This window comes from Etheostoma cragini, chromosome 12, assembly GCF_013103735.1.
Source record: "Etheostoma cragini isolate CJK2018 chromosome 12, CSU_Ecrag_1.0, whole genome shotgun sequence".
In the NCBI taxonomy this organism is placed as follows: domain Eukaryota; kingdom Metazoa; phylum Chordata; class Actinopteri; order Perciformes; family Percidae; genus Etheostoma; species Etheostoma cragini.
Window position 1 is genome coordinate 13,223,399 of NC_048418.1, and position 15,778 is coordinate 13,239,176.

The following is a 15,778-nucleotide window of genomic DNA, read 5'->3' on the forward strand; positions in this document are numbered from 1 at the left end:
TTCCAATGGCCTATGGACGTGTGTTAAGTGCTAATTACCAAATGTTACCATGTTAAAATGCTAAACTAAGATGAAGAACATTGTACACATTACCTGCTAAACACCTGCATTGTCTATGTGAGTGTGATAGCATGCTGACATAGCACTTAGCTCAAAGCCCAACTGTTGCACAAAAGTACAACAAATGTACCTACTGTTGATTGTCTTCTAGAAGTAGAATGTGTTAGTAAACTCTGTATTCTATACTTTCTATTCCTTTAAAAAAAATGTCAAGTATTTATCTAGACTGGGAAAACCCTGACAAACCTCCGGCAAATTTGAGAGTTGCTCTGCAAGTTAGTCTGTCCAAGAGCCCATTCATGCCCATTTCCAATTATTCCAAATCAAGGCACCAATCCCAACCCTATATATTTTTAGTTAGTAGTTAGATAGTGTAGCGACGTCAAGCAGCTTTTTGTGTCATATAACACAACAGCCATCAAAGTGTAGAAACCTGTTCCCCTAATACATACATCCATGGCGGCAACCTGTTGATGCCACTGTCGCTGTTACATCATCCGGATGGTTGGTCTGATTGTTTGAAGGACTACGTAATTGCACCCAGAGGCATTTGAGGCACCCACTCTCAGTTACAGCTGAGAAGGGTCTGGTGTCAAGCAGGCTAGGATTTATCATAAAAATAGCAATGCGTACTGCCCCAGGTCCGGAGTGGGACTCATTTTCAGCCCTGGAGTTTCATGCCTTAGACCGGCCCACTTCACTTCACAACTGACTATATTAAAATGTAATTAAAACCTTACTATATAAATCTGCAATAGTGCACCGTTATCTAAACCCTTGTAATTCAGTGTATTTTTTTAAAATATAATTTCCAATTCAGTGTTGCTTCACAATGTAGATTTATATATAACCGTACAGTGTTGTTACTTTACGACAGCACAATGATGTTCAGCAATATCAGAATCTATTTTCTTAGCAAATAAGTGTTCACTAATATCCAAACCTTGAAATTAAATAAATAAAAATAAATAAAAATAAATACAAAATCAAATAAAATGTATTGTACTTTCAATAATATTTCATATAACATTTTTTTCCCTTTTAGTGGTGGGCTTTGTAAATTTACTATCCTTATTCCAATGAAAGAGGAATAATGGATCACTATTTTAACAAGTCGGATCCTGTTTGGGGTGTGGTGTGGGATGGAGCAGTGCGTATGACACATGTCTTTGGTGTGGGAGACCAGGCTTCAATTCCCACTGTGATACATCAACCAATGACACTAATGGCGTTTTTCCACTGCTGGTAACAGCTCGCCTCGGCTCGCCTCGGCCCATTATGCTTCCGTTTTCCATTGCAGATTGAGTAAAGCCTCAGCGTGGCTGGTCACTATAGCAACGCGTGATGACGTAATTTTCAGCGCGACTCACAACAGCACGTCGGCTGCCTGCCGCAGGCAGAAGAAATGTTTTGTTTCAAAAGAAGCTGAAGGAAGCAACGGAAATCACCGCTAAAGAAAACAGGAGTTTGGGATTTCTGACGGAGTTCAGCCGACACAAAAGGGTAAGTTAAGTTTCCTGGTAACGTTAGCTAACATTTGCATGTGTTCAGCGTCGCAGTCAGTATTTACTATACGCTATATAAAGTACATGTACTTTAGCAACCATGATTACACACCAACATGTTTGCTGTGTGCTGTGTGTGTTTCAGAGCATTCACGCTTTGCAAAACCGCCGCCGCAGACCGTCTGGTGGGCGATGTCCGACCGGTGAAATCTCTGGCTCTGACCTACTGGGCTTTGTATAATCTTTATGAGAGTCACGGACAGGCTTATGACAACGACTGGGATGCATCTGGGCCAGCAGAGCCGGGGGGACACTGTCACGGGGTGCAGAGGAAGAAGACCGGGATGTTTGGCAGGGTTTGATGCGCTACTTGAAAAGCTAAATAAAAACTTTTGTTATATATATATATATATATTGTCTTGTTTTTTAAAGTAACAGTGTGCAATATTGGAAGCGACATGAAGCCGCTAGTAGCCCAAACCATTGAAAAATGAGAATAGTGCAGAAAGTGGATAATCTGTCGGTGTCCGGCTAGATTTGTTTTAAATGTCCCGTTTGTTCTGGAAACACACTCCGCACTCTTGTTTGCTAAAAACGCAGTCATAAGTGACGATTCTCTGACCAACCAGTAGTCTGCAGGTTTCCACGTCACCTTTTGGGCTCGCCTCGGCTCGCTTGGAACCTCGACTGAGGTAGTTCTAAAAAAAGTACCTGGTAGCAGGTCCCAGGAACTTTTTTTCGTAATGGAAAACCCAAAAAAGCAAGTAGAGCCGAGGCGAGTCGAGTAGATACCACGCAGTGGAAAACCGCCATAAGACACTAAACCCTTAGTTGCTCCAGAGGCGTATACAGTATGGCAATTGTAAATCTCTTTGGATAAAAAGGACATGTAATGCAATTTAATTTGCTTTTAGTTTCACCCACTGTGCTCCAACAGATAGTTAGTCTTTCACACTGACAGCAGCTATTTACAAAGCTTTCTGATAAAGGCGAGTCAGTTTCATTAATGTAGTGCCGAATCATCTTGCATCACCGATCATCTCAGGGCATTTTACTCAGTGATAGGAATAATGGCACTATAAATAAAAGGCGTTACTAACGGCGTTCCTTTTTTTTAGTAACAAGTAATATAATTGATTACTCTTCCCATCTTAATAACGCCGGTACCGTTACTAACAAAAACTGCAACGTATTTTTCATCAGACCAACTAGATCTCTGAGCCAGTGGTTAGTGGGCAGTGCACGAGACAAGCGCATAAATGCTGACAATTGGCTGAGGTTGGGTAAAATATCATGGTAAGCCAGTCAGAGGTTGAGTTGGGCGGGTTTTCAAAAGCAAGCAGTTGGACACACAACAACCAAAGGGGGAAGCCTCTCCTTTCTAAGCCCATGGCGCCATTTTAATACTACAAAGCCATCACCTGCGGTTAGCCTCCCATTGACTGCCATTGATTTTGGCGCCACTTTGACAGTAAATAACTTTACATCTGAAGCGTTTCAAGACTCTATTTGTCCATTGTTTCTTTCTAAAGACAATCTATAAAAGGCTCCATTTCGTTGTACCTCATGTTATGGCTCAGTAGCAAACGTTTTCGTAAAAAAAAAAAAGGCTAATGATTACGTCATAACCACGCAACTTACCGTTGCATAGTTGACAAATCCTTGTACGGCCTGGAGAAGCTCGCAGATGCTTTCGACTTACTGTCCATCAGCTGTTTAGGTTTAATTACTAATGTTAACTAAGATGTTAGTTAGCAGAAATTAGCCTGTGTCTATGTTATCTCCTCATACCTACGCTCTCCGTCTGCTGATTGGGACTAATTGAGATTTCTCTTGGCACAGCTACCAGAACAACTTTCAGACACGTTGCCCACGTCACAACTAAGTTGTCAAGCTCAGTTGGAGGCTGCGCAGTAACGCTTAGCCATCACCGGAAAAGTGCTTCTATTTTCCTTCACTGGTCTCCATCCAGAATAATGGGATCTGTTGGTCCATTTCTTAAACTGTCTATGACAACAAACAAGACAAGCGGGTCAATCAACGAGAGACAGGTATGGCGTTATAAGAGAGGGGGCACTTTTCCCCGGTAAAGGTTTTCCACCGTGGTCAGAAAACATAGGCACTATGACTCTAGAGTGGCTACTCGCTCTGAAGATAATTGCTGTCACTCTCTCACTTCTCCCTTGCTCTATCACACACACACACACACACACACACACACACACACACACACACACACACACACACACACACACACACCAGGGCAAAAGTATATAAACATCAGGCCACTTGCGTTATTTGTACTGCAAAGAGTGTATATATTTATTTATTTTTGATATAGTGCTTAAGAAGCATTATTTAATTTTGCCCAGTTGTTGCCTGTTGAGGGGCAATAGATATCAAAAGTTTCAAAACATCTATTGTGTCATTTGCATTGATCCACTAGACATTATATCTACATACATGGCATTAGATTGGAGGCTAGTCTCACTTTGTCCCACAGCAACATTAAAAGAGTTTAGAATTGTTTACAAATTCTGTTAATGATGTATTGTATTAAATGTCCATTTCATTGTAATATTCAGATTTATCATAAATGTTTGAACATGCACATGTATTTTATGTTCCGTGCAAGATGGCTGGAGGTGGGGTCACATTTGAGCCTTTAAAAATGTACTTAAAAGTACAATGCTTTTATAATTTGTAACTAACTGAGTATCTAACTTAGTTACTTCTTGGGAGAAGTAACTAGTTACTGTAACTATTACTTTTTAATAGTAACTTGCCCAACACTGATTTTACTGTATAGTGTCTACACCATACTACTAATTCACTCACTGAGCTGTCCTACCTGACCACTTTGGAGTTCTGAGCTCACGGTGCTTGGTACTGGCTCTTAATTTTCACTGTTAGAAGCCAACTGGACAATAAGCTGCTGCTGAGGAGGAAAAATTTGATTCAAATACATGAATGCTGGTTTTTAGGCCACGTTGTGTTGTTTTGTGCAACTACTAGCATGTTGCACTGTTCCCAACTAGCTTAACGTTAGCTTACCGGTCTCATTGTCTTCTTTTGGCGCTTCACTCAGGCTGGTTTTCATGAAAAGTTGCTCAGTTTAGGACAGCTGGCCACGTCAGTTTCGAGAGCATTCCTTTTTTTAATTGTTGCCTTTTCAGCGCCGTTTTTGCGCTTTCTATTATCTGGTTTTATAGCTTCGTTTTGCCCGCGGCCGCACCCTCCAGCAAGCACAGCTGATAGAAGTGTAAGAGGTGACGGTTTGTTTTTAAGGTGCAGTAAATGCGTCATCATCAACCAGGTTGCATGAATGCAGAGGACGGTGGGCTGCAAGGAAACATACAATTAGAGTGGGCTACAAAATGTGTAGCTCCCTGCATTTGCCCTGGGACAGCATCCATGATATTCTACCATGATTTTAAACCAGTGCCATGACTGGACCCATCCGGGTCTGCAAAGAAATGTTTCCTACTCTCCTTCATGACTTTAATTTGTGTGTTTGTGAGTCCCAGTTTGGCACACTATTCAGAGCAGAACGTTTCCCGCAATCTGCACCTTATTTAGGAGGAACAACATATTGATCAAACACCAAACGTGGTTTTCCACTGGTAGGCCAGGCATTGTTTTATTTGTCTTGAATGTTAGCATATCAGAGTAGAGCTTTATTTACTGTGCGTCCAGTAGCAGATGCTAAAATATTCAGTTATATTTCCCCCACACAGACTGTATGTATGTGTTATTTCTCAGCAGCATAGTCCTACTTGTTTGATAAGGCACGGAGGTCATATATGGGCCACTGAGTTTCTATGAACTGAAGAGGAAATGTAAATGTACCTCCCTTGCATGGGTGGCTTCAGTTAATTGTGGACCTTGATTCATAAACAGTCTACATCAAGGACAGAAATTGGAGTAAACTGTCACTTTTCAAAATCAAGGCCAACACTCAACCACCTCCTCACTTTATCATCATCGTGAAATTGTTATTCTGAGATGATTTTAAAAATTAAAACAACAGTTATCAACACACACACACACACACACACACACACACACACACACACACACACACGTAGTACACTAGTGTCATTCATTCCAACACCCAACTCTCCCACTGTTTCTGTAATAAGTAACACTGACTATACATAGTGATGTAATCTCCATACTTTGTGGAGCCAAACATTTCACTGTCGTCTACTATTTACAGTAACTGCTGATTTACGTATTATTAGAAAGAGAGAAGTTGGGTTTCTCATCATTATGCAGTGAACCTTCCCCTTGTGTGTAACAAACTTCCTGTGAGTGAGGCTGTGAGATTGTTTACAGGGGTGGAGGAGGGGCCTTTTTTCTTTCCTATAGGCGTTGATATGATAATAACTAAGATACAAAATGTTGTGTGAACACAGCTTTTAAAGCACAGCTTGGCTTTCTGTGAATCTAACAAGGTGAATGAATCACAAAAAAATAATCCAGAACAATACATGATTTATATACATAAACCTTCTTTCTATTAGAGATCTTTTGATGGTACTCCAAATGTGAAAAGACTAGACTAGCAGGACGGCTATCATGTTTTTAAGTGCTGTTTCTCCCAGAATGTGCCCCCGTGTCTGTCGAGGAAACCCAAAAGGGCTGAGTCAGAGATCCCATCTCTTCCGGAGGCAGGGCCAGCAGTGCTCTCCTTTGAAAGGCAACATGGAAAGATCAACGGGCATCTCCTGAGGGAGCCAGTGGGCCATGCTGTGCTGCTGCCTCATGGCATAACAGCCCTGGGGCCTGTAGTCTGCTGCTGCTGGTTAACATGTGCTGTTTACTTTGGGAGGACTTTCAACCCTGTGCAGCCATCAAGAGCTCTGCATTCTCCCTCTTTGTCTGTATACGTCTATCACAGCCATCCCTCCTCTTTTCCCCTCTTTCCAGCTTTTTTTATCACTTAACACTTAGACTTATATTCCCGCTCTGTCCCAAAAGCTGCACCTCTGTGACAAACATCATTCACAACTACTTTCCATCCCTTTGCAGATAATAACTACGGGCTTTCCATTTGTATCACTCTGTGTGAACGTGGTGGTTGATGTGACCCTCATCTCTGTGAACATCCATCCACATGAGAGCGCAGGGAGGACTTCTGCGCTGTTGTGTTTATATTTCCCCCCTCGCAGCACCATGGATACCAGTCAGACAGTGCCAAGGTAGGACCACCTCATAAATTCAGAATCCTATAAATATTTGCTCGTGTTTTGAGTTCAACACTAGTTTACATTTATTTTGAAGGTGGTTTAGTAAATTATCTGCGCTGAAGCTCAACGACTTAGTGCCTGGTGGTCTTGTGTATTAATTGTGTTTTATATAACAGCCAGGAGCCAATGAATACAGGGCAAACGTTTCCATTTGCTGTTTACATCCAAACTTGACACAAGTAACACTAACACTGAAAAAACAAAACTTGATGAGAGATGATCTTTGGCTAAAACAAATGGTCGTGATTGTATCATTCTAATAAAATGCCAAAAGGTTTGATCTTTTGCAAAATGAAAGAAAAATAAGTACAGTTCCAATGTTCATCTCCAAACTGTGGATGTGGCTGTTGTGTTGTGTAGTACATTCCTCCACACTCAATAAATTCAGCTTAATCAATATGTCAAAGAGCTGACAGATAACGTTAAGCCCAGACATAAATCTTAACCATCACTAAAATCCTTTCATGTGGTATTACTCACAGGCCATATTCGCTTAAGTACAGTAAACATTGTGACAGGTACTTTGAGCTGCTGGTTCAAGAGGACACAGGAAAGTGGATTGTGCTTTAAGCCTTCAGGGGCCGGTATAGAAAAGAAAAACTCTTAAGTAAAAAGAACTGTCAGGAAGAATAAACGCTTGCTTTAATGAAACATAAACAGAATGTGGAAGCAAACCACCCGAAAAAAAAGTTGGAATTCAAAATCTGCAAGAATAATTTTTGGTTTGAGATGCAATTTTCAATAGATTCTTTTCCCCCAGGAAAACCTTGCATTGCATTAGCCGGTCTTGATTCCCCCACCCCACCCTTGGGTGCTTCCCTCCCAATCACAAAAACATCTGAGAAAATAAAGCAAGTTTTTGTTCCACCAGAGAAAATGGGAGTTAAAGCATGGCTATGATTGCCTCACACAAAAGTATGCCTGAGTAATATCAATATTATGCAAGAACACGGCTCTTTCCACAACTTCAAAAATACTGATTATTTTCTTTAAAACACAGGGTAACTGATTCATTTGCATCACCATAACAATTTATTGGACTGAAATTTAAATAAAATAAATTTCTTATATAAAAAAAAAAACAACACCAAAAAATTATGCTAAAATAAACATGATATTTCAAAAAAATAAATAAATCCAGAAGAATGATGGACATGGCCTTTTTTGGATGGAGGGATGAGAGGACAACTGAAAAAAATAAGAAGAAGTTTCACATGTAACTCATCAGATTGCCTTCAGATTTAAATCCCCCCATGACTGTGTTGTGGCCTGAAGAGACTCCACACACACCACTGCTGGAGGACACGGAGACAAACGGTGTAGGAAAATCCAATATGACCTTTTGAATTTTGATTTTGCATGCCACCAATGCAGCTGTGTTTTTATTTCCTTTTTTAATTGTCCACTTCAACACCTCATTATGTCACTACTGGGCCATTACACTCCCTTTAATCCCTCACATGGATTATTCAAAGACATCAAAGTAACATGAATTTGTTCAGAGGTGACCTCACTCTCCACTTTGGTCTAATTTTGGTATAAAATGATGCAATAGATACATGCTTGCATTGTGAAAGGTTCACAGTTCATAGTGAGTCAGGTAGTGCAGCCAACAGCCTTATTTTGCAGAGTATGTCTTGTAACATAAAGGTCAGTAGGCCCACAGCTATTCCGAGTGTGCTTTGATCATACAAGCCTTCCAACTGCGTTACATTTAAAAGAGTTTTTGTAGCTCTGCTTTGAGAATAGTACCTTAAAGCTACCCAACAGCCGACAGCATTTCAGTATCAAAAATTAGTCTGAAAGAGTTGATTATTTGCATGTTTTAGTAAATAATTAAACAAAACAACTATATGACATAGTCATTTATACCCTGTTTAAACCAAAATAGTTTCAGTCAAATACAGTAAGAGCTCTCAGTGGAAAACATGTGCACATTTAACACATCTGTACTACAAACAACCACTTATAAAGCGAACAAAATTACAAAAGAAGACATCAGAATGGTTGAATTTCTACTCTATATTGATATTTTATTAACAATCATAGCCATGTTTTCAACAATGGAAAATTTATAAATATTTTTTTTCTTTTGATTGATAAAAGTTGTCTTGGCACTTGTGGCGTGATTCCAGTTGTAGAAAGAAAAAAACAAACATCTAAATGTCCTTAAAGAATATAGCGCTTTATGAAGCAGTGGTATCCAATCAACAGCATTTTCTTCAGAGCGAAAATCCGTTATGTACATGATGACTTTTTTTTTAAGAAACAAGATGTGGTTCTGTGTCATGGTGGAAGGGAGAGATAATTAATGTATGGTAGGTCCAGAAACCATCCAAAACAGGTCACATGATTGATCATCTGGCCTGGCGATTCCCTTTGTTTTTTTAAGGCAACAAGATCCCCCTCACCAATCTGGAAACCAATCTCTGCTATTCCCACTCGGTTGAAGCTTGCAGTGTAACTGAAGGTCGTCTCACACCCTGTCCGACTCTTCTTGCGTCAGCTGCAAGGAAGGAAACAAACATTGCCCCCACGATACTTCCACATTAGCATCCAGACAGAGGGGCCAGGGATTGCTGTCCTCCCAAAGATTTAGATGTTCAAGCTAAAGCCATGGGGCACCAGGGTTCCCCCCTCACAGAAGCTACATCTGATGGCTGGGATAGACCCACGTTGGTGTACAGGCCGTCCTGTCCCGGGTACTTCACCGTTGAGCCAGTTCCCTCCCCTGAACTGGACAGCACAGACGAACTGACCTGCAATGCCAAAGCAAATGTGCATTATTAGCCTCATTGTGTTTCCAAAGCACATGTTTCTTCAATACAGTAGAATAAGCCCTTTGGAGTGTGATTCATGTTTGGCTTTTGGACTGAGATGCCCCCCCCCCCCCCAAAAAAAAAAAAACCCACCAAAACATGAGCAATGTGTTTCTAGTCTCATTGTATTACTATGGTAAAACACATGCCTAGTGTAAGCAGCAGTCAGCAGCACAGAGCATCAGTCAGTGTGCATGTGTTCTCTTTAGCAAAACACCTGCTGTGGCAAATGCTTCAATTAGTTCATTACAAAATATTCAACCCTGAGGATCCATCAAGGACAGTTTTACATTTAAAATCACTTGTACGAATGGTATTTTCAAATTAATTATTTTAGGTTTTATTAAAATAAAAATGTACTCTAATACAGTAAAAAAAAAGAAAGAGAGTCTTACCCCTGACACCTGTCCGGAAGGAGAGCTGTTTTTCGAGCAATCTTCGGAATTAGATGAAGATGTGGATGTGGGAGTCATAGAGACAGAGTTGTTATTTCCTACAAGAAATACATAAAACATATATTTCTGAGATCATATTATTTAAAAAAAAAAACACGTTTTGATCATTAGTATCCACAGGAATATGCACAGTAATTATCAGTGACTCACCAGAGGATCCCTTTGTTTTATTCATGGTCTTCGGTTTTCTTTTTCTTGTCTGGATTCCCTCTTTCTTCATGGCGAGCGGCCGAGGTACCTGTAGATTTGATCATTTTTGGAGACCAGTTAGTTATTTTAAATTGGTGTGGATTTATCAAAGTGGGTATTAGGCCTACGTTTGAAGGAAATGTGAAATACAATCTCGACTCACCCCGTGTAATTTTGTGTAGAGCCCACACGCGTTACACACCGGCTCCCCCTCCGCGTTTCTGCGCCACAAAGTGGTCGTGCTGGTTTGACAATTAGCGCAGGACAGGCCGATTCTTCTGGACGTTGACTGGTGACAAAAATATTTCACTGAATTAATGAATATAATCCATACAAAATATCCAGAGTAGGATGTGATATTAATGAATCTGTCCAGATTTGGAGCCTTTTTATCACCTAAAGTTAAAGAAAATGTATCATTAGTTAAAGCCACACTCCACAAATTGTATTACTAATTGACCTTTCATGCCCTGTTTCCTAACAACAACACGGGCCCTGCTATGATCTTCAAGCCATTGACGCACGGCTTTCATATGGAGCCTAGATTCCCGAGGCAAACTGTGCGTAATGCACATAATGGCACCAGGAAAAGATTTGCCCTTTTTGTCACCCATTACGATTAAATTACCCAACAGAAGCACTGGTGACAGATTAAGTGCCCGATTAATAACTTTAACAATACAACATTTGCGTTTTTAATCCATTAAATCAGTGTGTTCAATTCCTTTAAAATAAATTAGGGGACATTTACTAACAGACCTCTTCGCAAGCAAATCTTTCAATCCCGCGTCATTTCGATTATTGATGGCTGATTAATGAATATTACTGGGTAATAATGTCATCAATTTACACAAAAGGCACAAACTTAAAGATAAGATAAGATAGACTTTAAAATTCCAGAATATCAAATTTGAGATGTATTTTACAAATATATCTCTATAAAATATATATCCTATTTTACATGTCAAATGTAACACACGTTATAATAATACCAAAAATATTAGAACATTTAAGTCTGACCTATATGCATGCATGTCTCTTTCCTGCCTTAGACACTTATCATCGGCGATAACCTCCAGCCATTGTTTGAAATGATTAGGCAGGAAATTGAGCGGTTAAGTGATCCCTGCTTACCGTCCGTTTCTGTGGTTTAATTAATGGCCGGCTCAGCCCATTCATTTTGCTGTAAAGGCCGCAGGCGTTGCAGAGAAAGTGGCCCGTGCCGTCGCGCCTCCAGAGCGGCGTTGAGATGGAACCGCAGTTTACGCACTCTCTGCTCTCCCCCATGTCGTCGAGAATATCTGAAACTAAAAACAAAGACTTAAAACACCATAACGCACAGCTTTAAAACATGATATCTGCCCACAGGTTACATACGTGTAAGCTACAAGGTGAGGCAAATAAAATCAAATCCACGGATTTCATGTTATAAACCTGACACAATTGTGATATCAAAAGCGCACACAGGCCATGTTTAATCTTGCAGAATCACACGCACGTGGCCTTTCAGACCAAATCTGGCCCAACGTTATAGAGATATTTTGTTTGTGGTACTTCATTAAACATTGTTTTGATATAATAATTCTTTTTGATCTTTTCAGCTCTGGCCTCCACAGGTAAGTCAAGTTCTTTTACGACAGCGCACTGCAGTTTCAGTGTTTTTCCCAAAGACACTTTTGACACAAGGTTGCATGCTTGATTAAAGGAATGTAATCATGATCCCAGACAGCGAGAATGAACATTATTCCATCACTATGTCCTCCTCTACTTTGCATACCTCCGTTTGGTCCTCGAATCAAGGGCGCGCCTCTGCTCTGCAAGGTGTGCAGCATGGTGTTATCAAAAGGTCCTCCGGTCCAAGGCGAGGGCAGCTGGGACAGCTGCGGTGCGTACGGAGAATACGGACTCGCGTAGGTCCCGCTGAGGGGCCGAGAGAGGCCGTACTGGTCTCTGCTGCTCACATTTAGCGTGTTACTGTAGCCGGTGTCCCTGGGCGTCCCGTTATTGATAGGTGGGCTCGGAGGGTAGTGGAACCGACTGGAGGTGTGAGGGCTCCCGGTGCTGTATGAAGGGCTCTCCGGGGCGGGCTGCGACCACACCGAGTGGCCGGAGACTGCGTGGCTCGCCTGCGCAGAGCCGCTGGCCTGCAGATATGAGAGGCTGGGTATCATAGGGCCCACCCGGGAGCTGGGGACATACACGGGGGAGTTGGGGTTGGAGTGCATATAACCACCAGAGGATGAATCATATCCAGTCTGGCTCTGGGCAGCGGCGATGGCCAGTGTTTGGTACATGTCGGTTGGGTCCACCAGCAAGCCCGCCTTGTGCGCTCCGCTGGAGAGGACGAGTTTGCTGCCCTGGTCTAAATCCGTAAACAGCGGGATGTCCTCGGCAGTCAGCGTGTTGTTGTGGTGTCCGAAGTGAACGTAGGAGTGTAGTGATCTGCCGTCGGAGCGGCGGGGCCCCAGTGAGTCAAGGTCGATCGGAGGTGTCCTCAGCTCATCCGAGGTGGGACCGTCCCTCCTGCTGTCCCCGTGCAGGTAGGTCTGCTCAGCCGGTGACCCTGGGCTGCTGGATACTTCTCGCTTGACCATGGACCAGCTGTTTTCGCCCAGGTCCATCCAGGAGCACTTTCCATAAACCGGGTTAATAAAAATCGTCAGGGAGTAGTCTACCCTGTGACAAAAAAAAAAGAGATGGGACCGTTAGGATTAAAATCTGAAGAAAATAAGTGTTAAAAATATAGGAAAACCGAGTTCAAACTCTTGATACAAACAACGCACACCCCTGTTGCACAGCTGGTTTTCATCTTTAAAAGAGTAGTCTAGATGTCCACAAAAAAAACGAACAAACTAGGAATCTGACTGTTCATTACCCGCCATGTTCGCTGACTTCGTGTCATCTCTAACCGCAATAAACACATCCAATCCACAGGGACTGCCATACTCCCATCAAGCGCTAAAAAGTCCATGTCAAATCTCTGTACACCCCCCCACCCCCCTCCACACACACACACACACACACGCGCGCGCACACACGCACACACACACAACAGATAGGAAACAAAACGCAATATGTCTTCACAGCAAAAATAGATAACCGTTTGATAAGACCAACCAGAGATAAGGGCTGAGAGGCAGGCTGGGGCGATAAAACAATACCCCGAAATGATGATGAAGGTCTCGCTGCGCTCACAGCCGAAAGTAGTCACCAGCCGTTTGGGCATGGGGGAGAAAATACAGTAGGTTTAGAGAAAAAAAGAGGAGCCATTAGTCGCCTCCTACCACATACCTGCTAGTTGTGTGCCATAGGTCGCAAGCAAAGTTCCTAATAGTGAGCCGCTGCTTCTCCTGGAAGTAATGGGAAACGTTGGTGCGGTCCGACAAGGTTTATGAGAGGAGGCGCTTCTGATGGCTGCGGCTGCTGGAGGCGGACCAATCATGAGCCTGAGTGGCTGGAAACACGATGGGGGTGCCAGCCTATAAACTCCTCCAATCAATCACACGGAGAAACAGACAGACAGACAGAGAGAGAGAGAGAGAGAGAGAGAGAGAGAGAGAGAGAGAGAGAGAGAGAGAGAGAGAGAGGCGTCTTGATCAAGTCTGAAACGTATAATAATTTGCAAATGCAATCAGGATTTAAAGAGTTTTTGGCTTTGGGCAGAGATGGAACTCCACCCCTTCTCATCTGTTTTACGTAATTTGATCAAATGTAATTCCTAATCAATACCTATGACGACCTATAAAGTCTAACCGTAAATATTGTAGTTTTCAGTATATTGTAATGCTGCTGTAAAGTTGGTTTAAATTAGTCTACTGATATTTATTCAAAACTTTTTGTTGATTATAATGGTGGAATGTCACTAAATAGTCTTGCCTACGTTCAGTCTACTGAACAAGTACAAGTTTGGGATACTTTTACTTCAGTCGAGTGCTTCCAAATTTTTCACTTCTAATACATTTTTGAAGCAAATATTTTTATTGCACGTGTCATGTGACAGATAATAATAATAATAATGCGCTACTTTCCCGAATATGATTTCACATAAACATCATTTGGTCCTTTAATAAAATAGACACATTTATAAATTGAAGCTGCCCGACAAAATTAGTTAAAAATTACTGACCGCCTGCAAATGTAACATGCTGCTTCCACATTAATGCAACATTGACAATAATCCAGTAATATAAAAAAAGAACTCATTGCTTTGAAAATAGCCTATATTTTAATATTATAATACCTCTGTATTTTTTTTTTTTTTACTAAGGCCAGTTTTTAAAAGCAGGATCGTTAAAGTAATAGGGTATTTTCACACTGGTCAAATATTTGAATACTACCTCTGGCTGATTATTAAACTTTAGTTGTTTATGATTACTTTGATTAAAAAGTGCTGACTATATTCACCATTACCACCAACTTTATTGTGCTACATGGATATGGATCATTGTGTATAGCCGTTAAAAAAATATGAATAAGCTAATATAGGCAGGCCTAATATATTTTCCCAGGCGGTAATGTGAAAAATAAATCATAGGCTTTTGTGTGCGTATTTATTAATTTCCCCTTCCATTCTGACGGATCTGAAGGTACAAGTCGTGATTCAGGTTGATGTCTTCCTCTTTGTTTATTCTCCACGTTCACCGGAGTGATCAATGAATCCCTTCCTAATTAGTTTATTTAAGTCAGACGCTTTCATTGAGGATTAAAGGGCTCGAGCTGTGTAAAAAAGCCCAAACTACTCAGGTCTCTGCTTCGTCTTTGAACCGCGATGATTCGTTCAGCCAGAATATACATTGCGGTGAGTGAAGTGATCAAAAGTAGCGAGGTGTCAATTGAATCATTTACTCATTTACAGGTCGTCCTCTCGCGTGTTCACAGAGGTTAACAAACAGCTCCCCGGTTCATCACACTCCCAGCCATTCAACAGGTATTTGTGTGTGTTGACATTTGGTCTGGATGGGAGATCCAGCTCACAGAGAGATCTGACGACTCCACCATTAAAGTATTACTCCTACCACACTGACTTAGCCTACATCTATCTTTGTTTTCTTCTAATATAACTACTGCTGTTAAGTTACTCACTACAATACAGACAGAGTTGTAGGGGAGGACTCCAACATTAATATAACATCAACATAACATTTAGTATTATTATGAAGTTGGAACCCATTCGAGTCTGCGATGTAGAGACAGATGTAGGACACTCACCGATGAATTGCCACCCAGGCTGTACCTGGACCCTCTGGTTATCTAATACTAATGTATTGCTAATATTAATTAGGCTATCATTAGAATCCGAAATTAGTCATATTTCATCTCTGCTAATTACAACTATTATTATTACATGTTGCCACTACTGTTTATACGACTTCAGTTTCTACTTGCCTTCCACATTTGAGCTACTAGAGCCAACTAGCCTGCTACTAATATTATCATTAGCCTGCCACTGCCAGTTTTTTATAATAGGCCGACTCCGTATTATTAATAGGCTTTTACTT

The 15,778-nt window shown here is 41.3% G+C and overlaps 1 protein-coding gene and 1 long non-coding RNA gene across 3 annotated transcripts; both read right to left on the reverse strand.

The window, feature by feature from the left end:
• Positions 1–271: 271 nt before the first annotated feature.
• On the reverse strand, positions 272–15,513 carry LOC117954489. The gene is made up of 3 exons (XR_004658832.1): positions 15,503–15,513; positions 7,340–7,345; positions 272–403 (listed from the first exon to the last, which is right to left on the reverse strand). It is a non-coding gene; the product is annotated as an uncharacterized LOC117954489 (long non-coding RNA).
• gata6 (GATA binding protein 6) lies at positions 7,438–13,806 on the reverse strand. 2 transcript variants are annotated; one of them, XM_034888335.1, is made up of 7 exons: positions 13,572–13,806; positions 12,058–12,956; positions 11,415–11,587; positions 10,444–10,569; positions 10,242–10,329; positions 10,032–10,072; positions 7,438–9,576 (listed from the first exon to the last, which is right to left on the reverse strand). In XM_034888335.1, exons 2-7 carry the CDS (start codon positions 12,899–12,901, stop codon positions 9,421–9,423), a joined length of 1,428 nt encoding a protein of 475 aa, XP_034744226.1. In that variant the 5' UTR covers positions 12,902–12,956; positions 13,572–13,806; the 3' UTR covers positions 7,438–9,420. The 2 variants fall into 2 exon arrangements, with proteins under 2 accessions (XP_034744226.1, XP_034744225.1); XM_034888334.1 differs by having other exon boundaries at positions 10,032–10,129; positions 13,572–13,805.
• Positions 15,514–15,778: the final 265 nt, after the last annotated feature.

What these genes read in the sequence shown, in the direction of transcription:
- gata6 (XM_034888334.1), bottom strand. Translation starts at nt 12,901, where the DNA reads ATGGACCTGGGCGAAAACAGCTGGTCCATGGTCAAGCGAGAAGTATCC. An exon ending in GATTCGAGGACCAAACGGAG is followed by an intron (nt 11,588 to 12,057) that starts GTATGCAAAGTA and finishes CTTTGTTTTTAG; the next exon opens with TTTCAGATATTCTCGACGAC. An exon ending in TAAAACAAAGGGATCCTCTG is followed by an intron (nt 10,130 to 10,241) that starts GTGAGTCACTGA and finishes TATTTCTTGTAG; the next exon opens with GAAATAACAACTCTGTCTCT.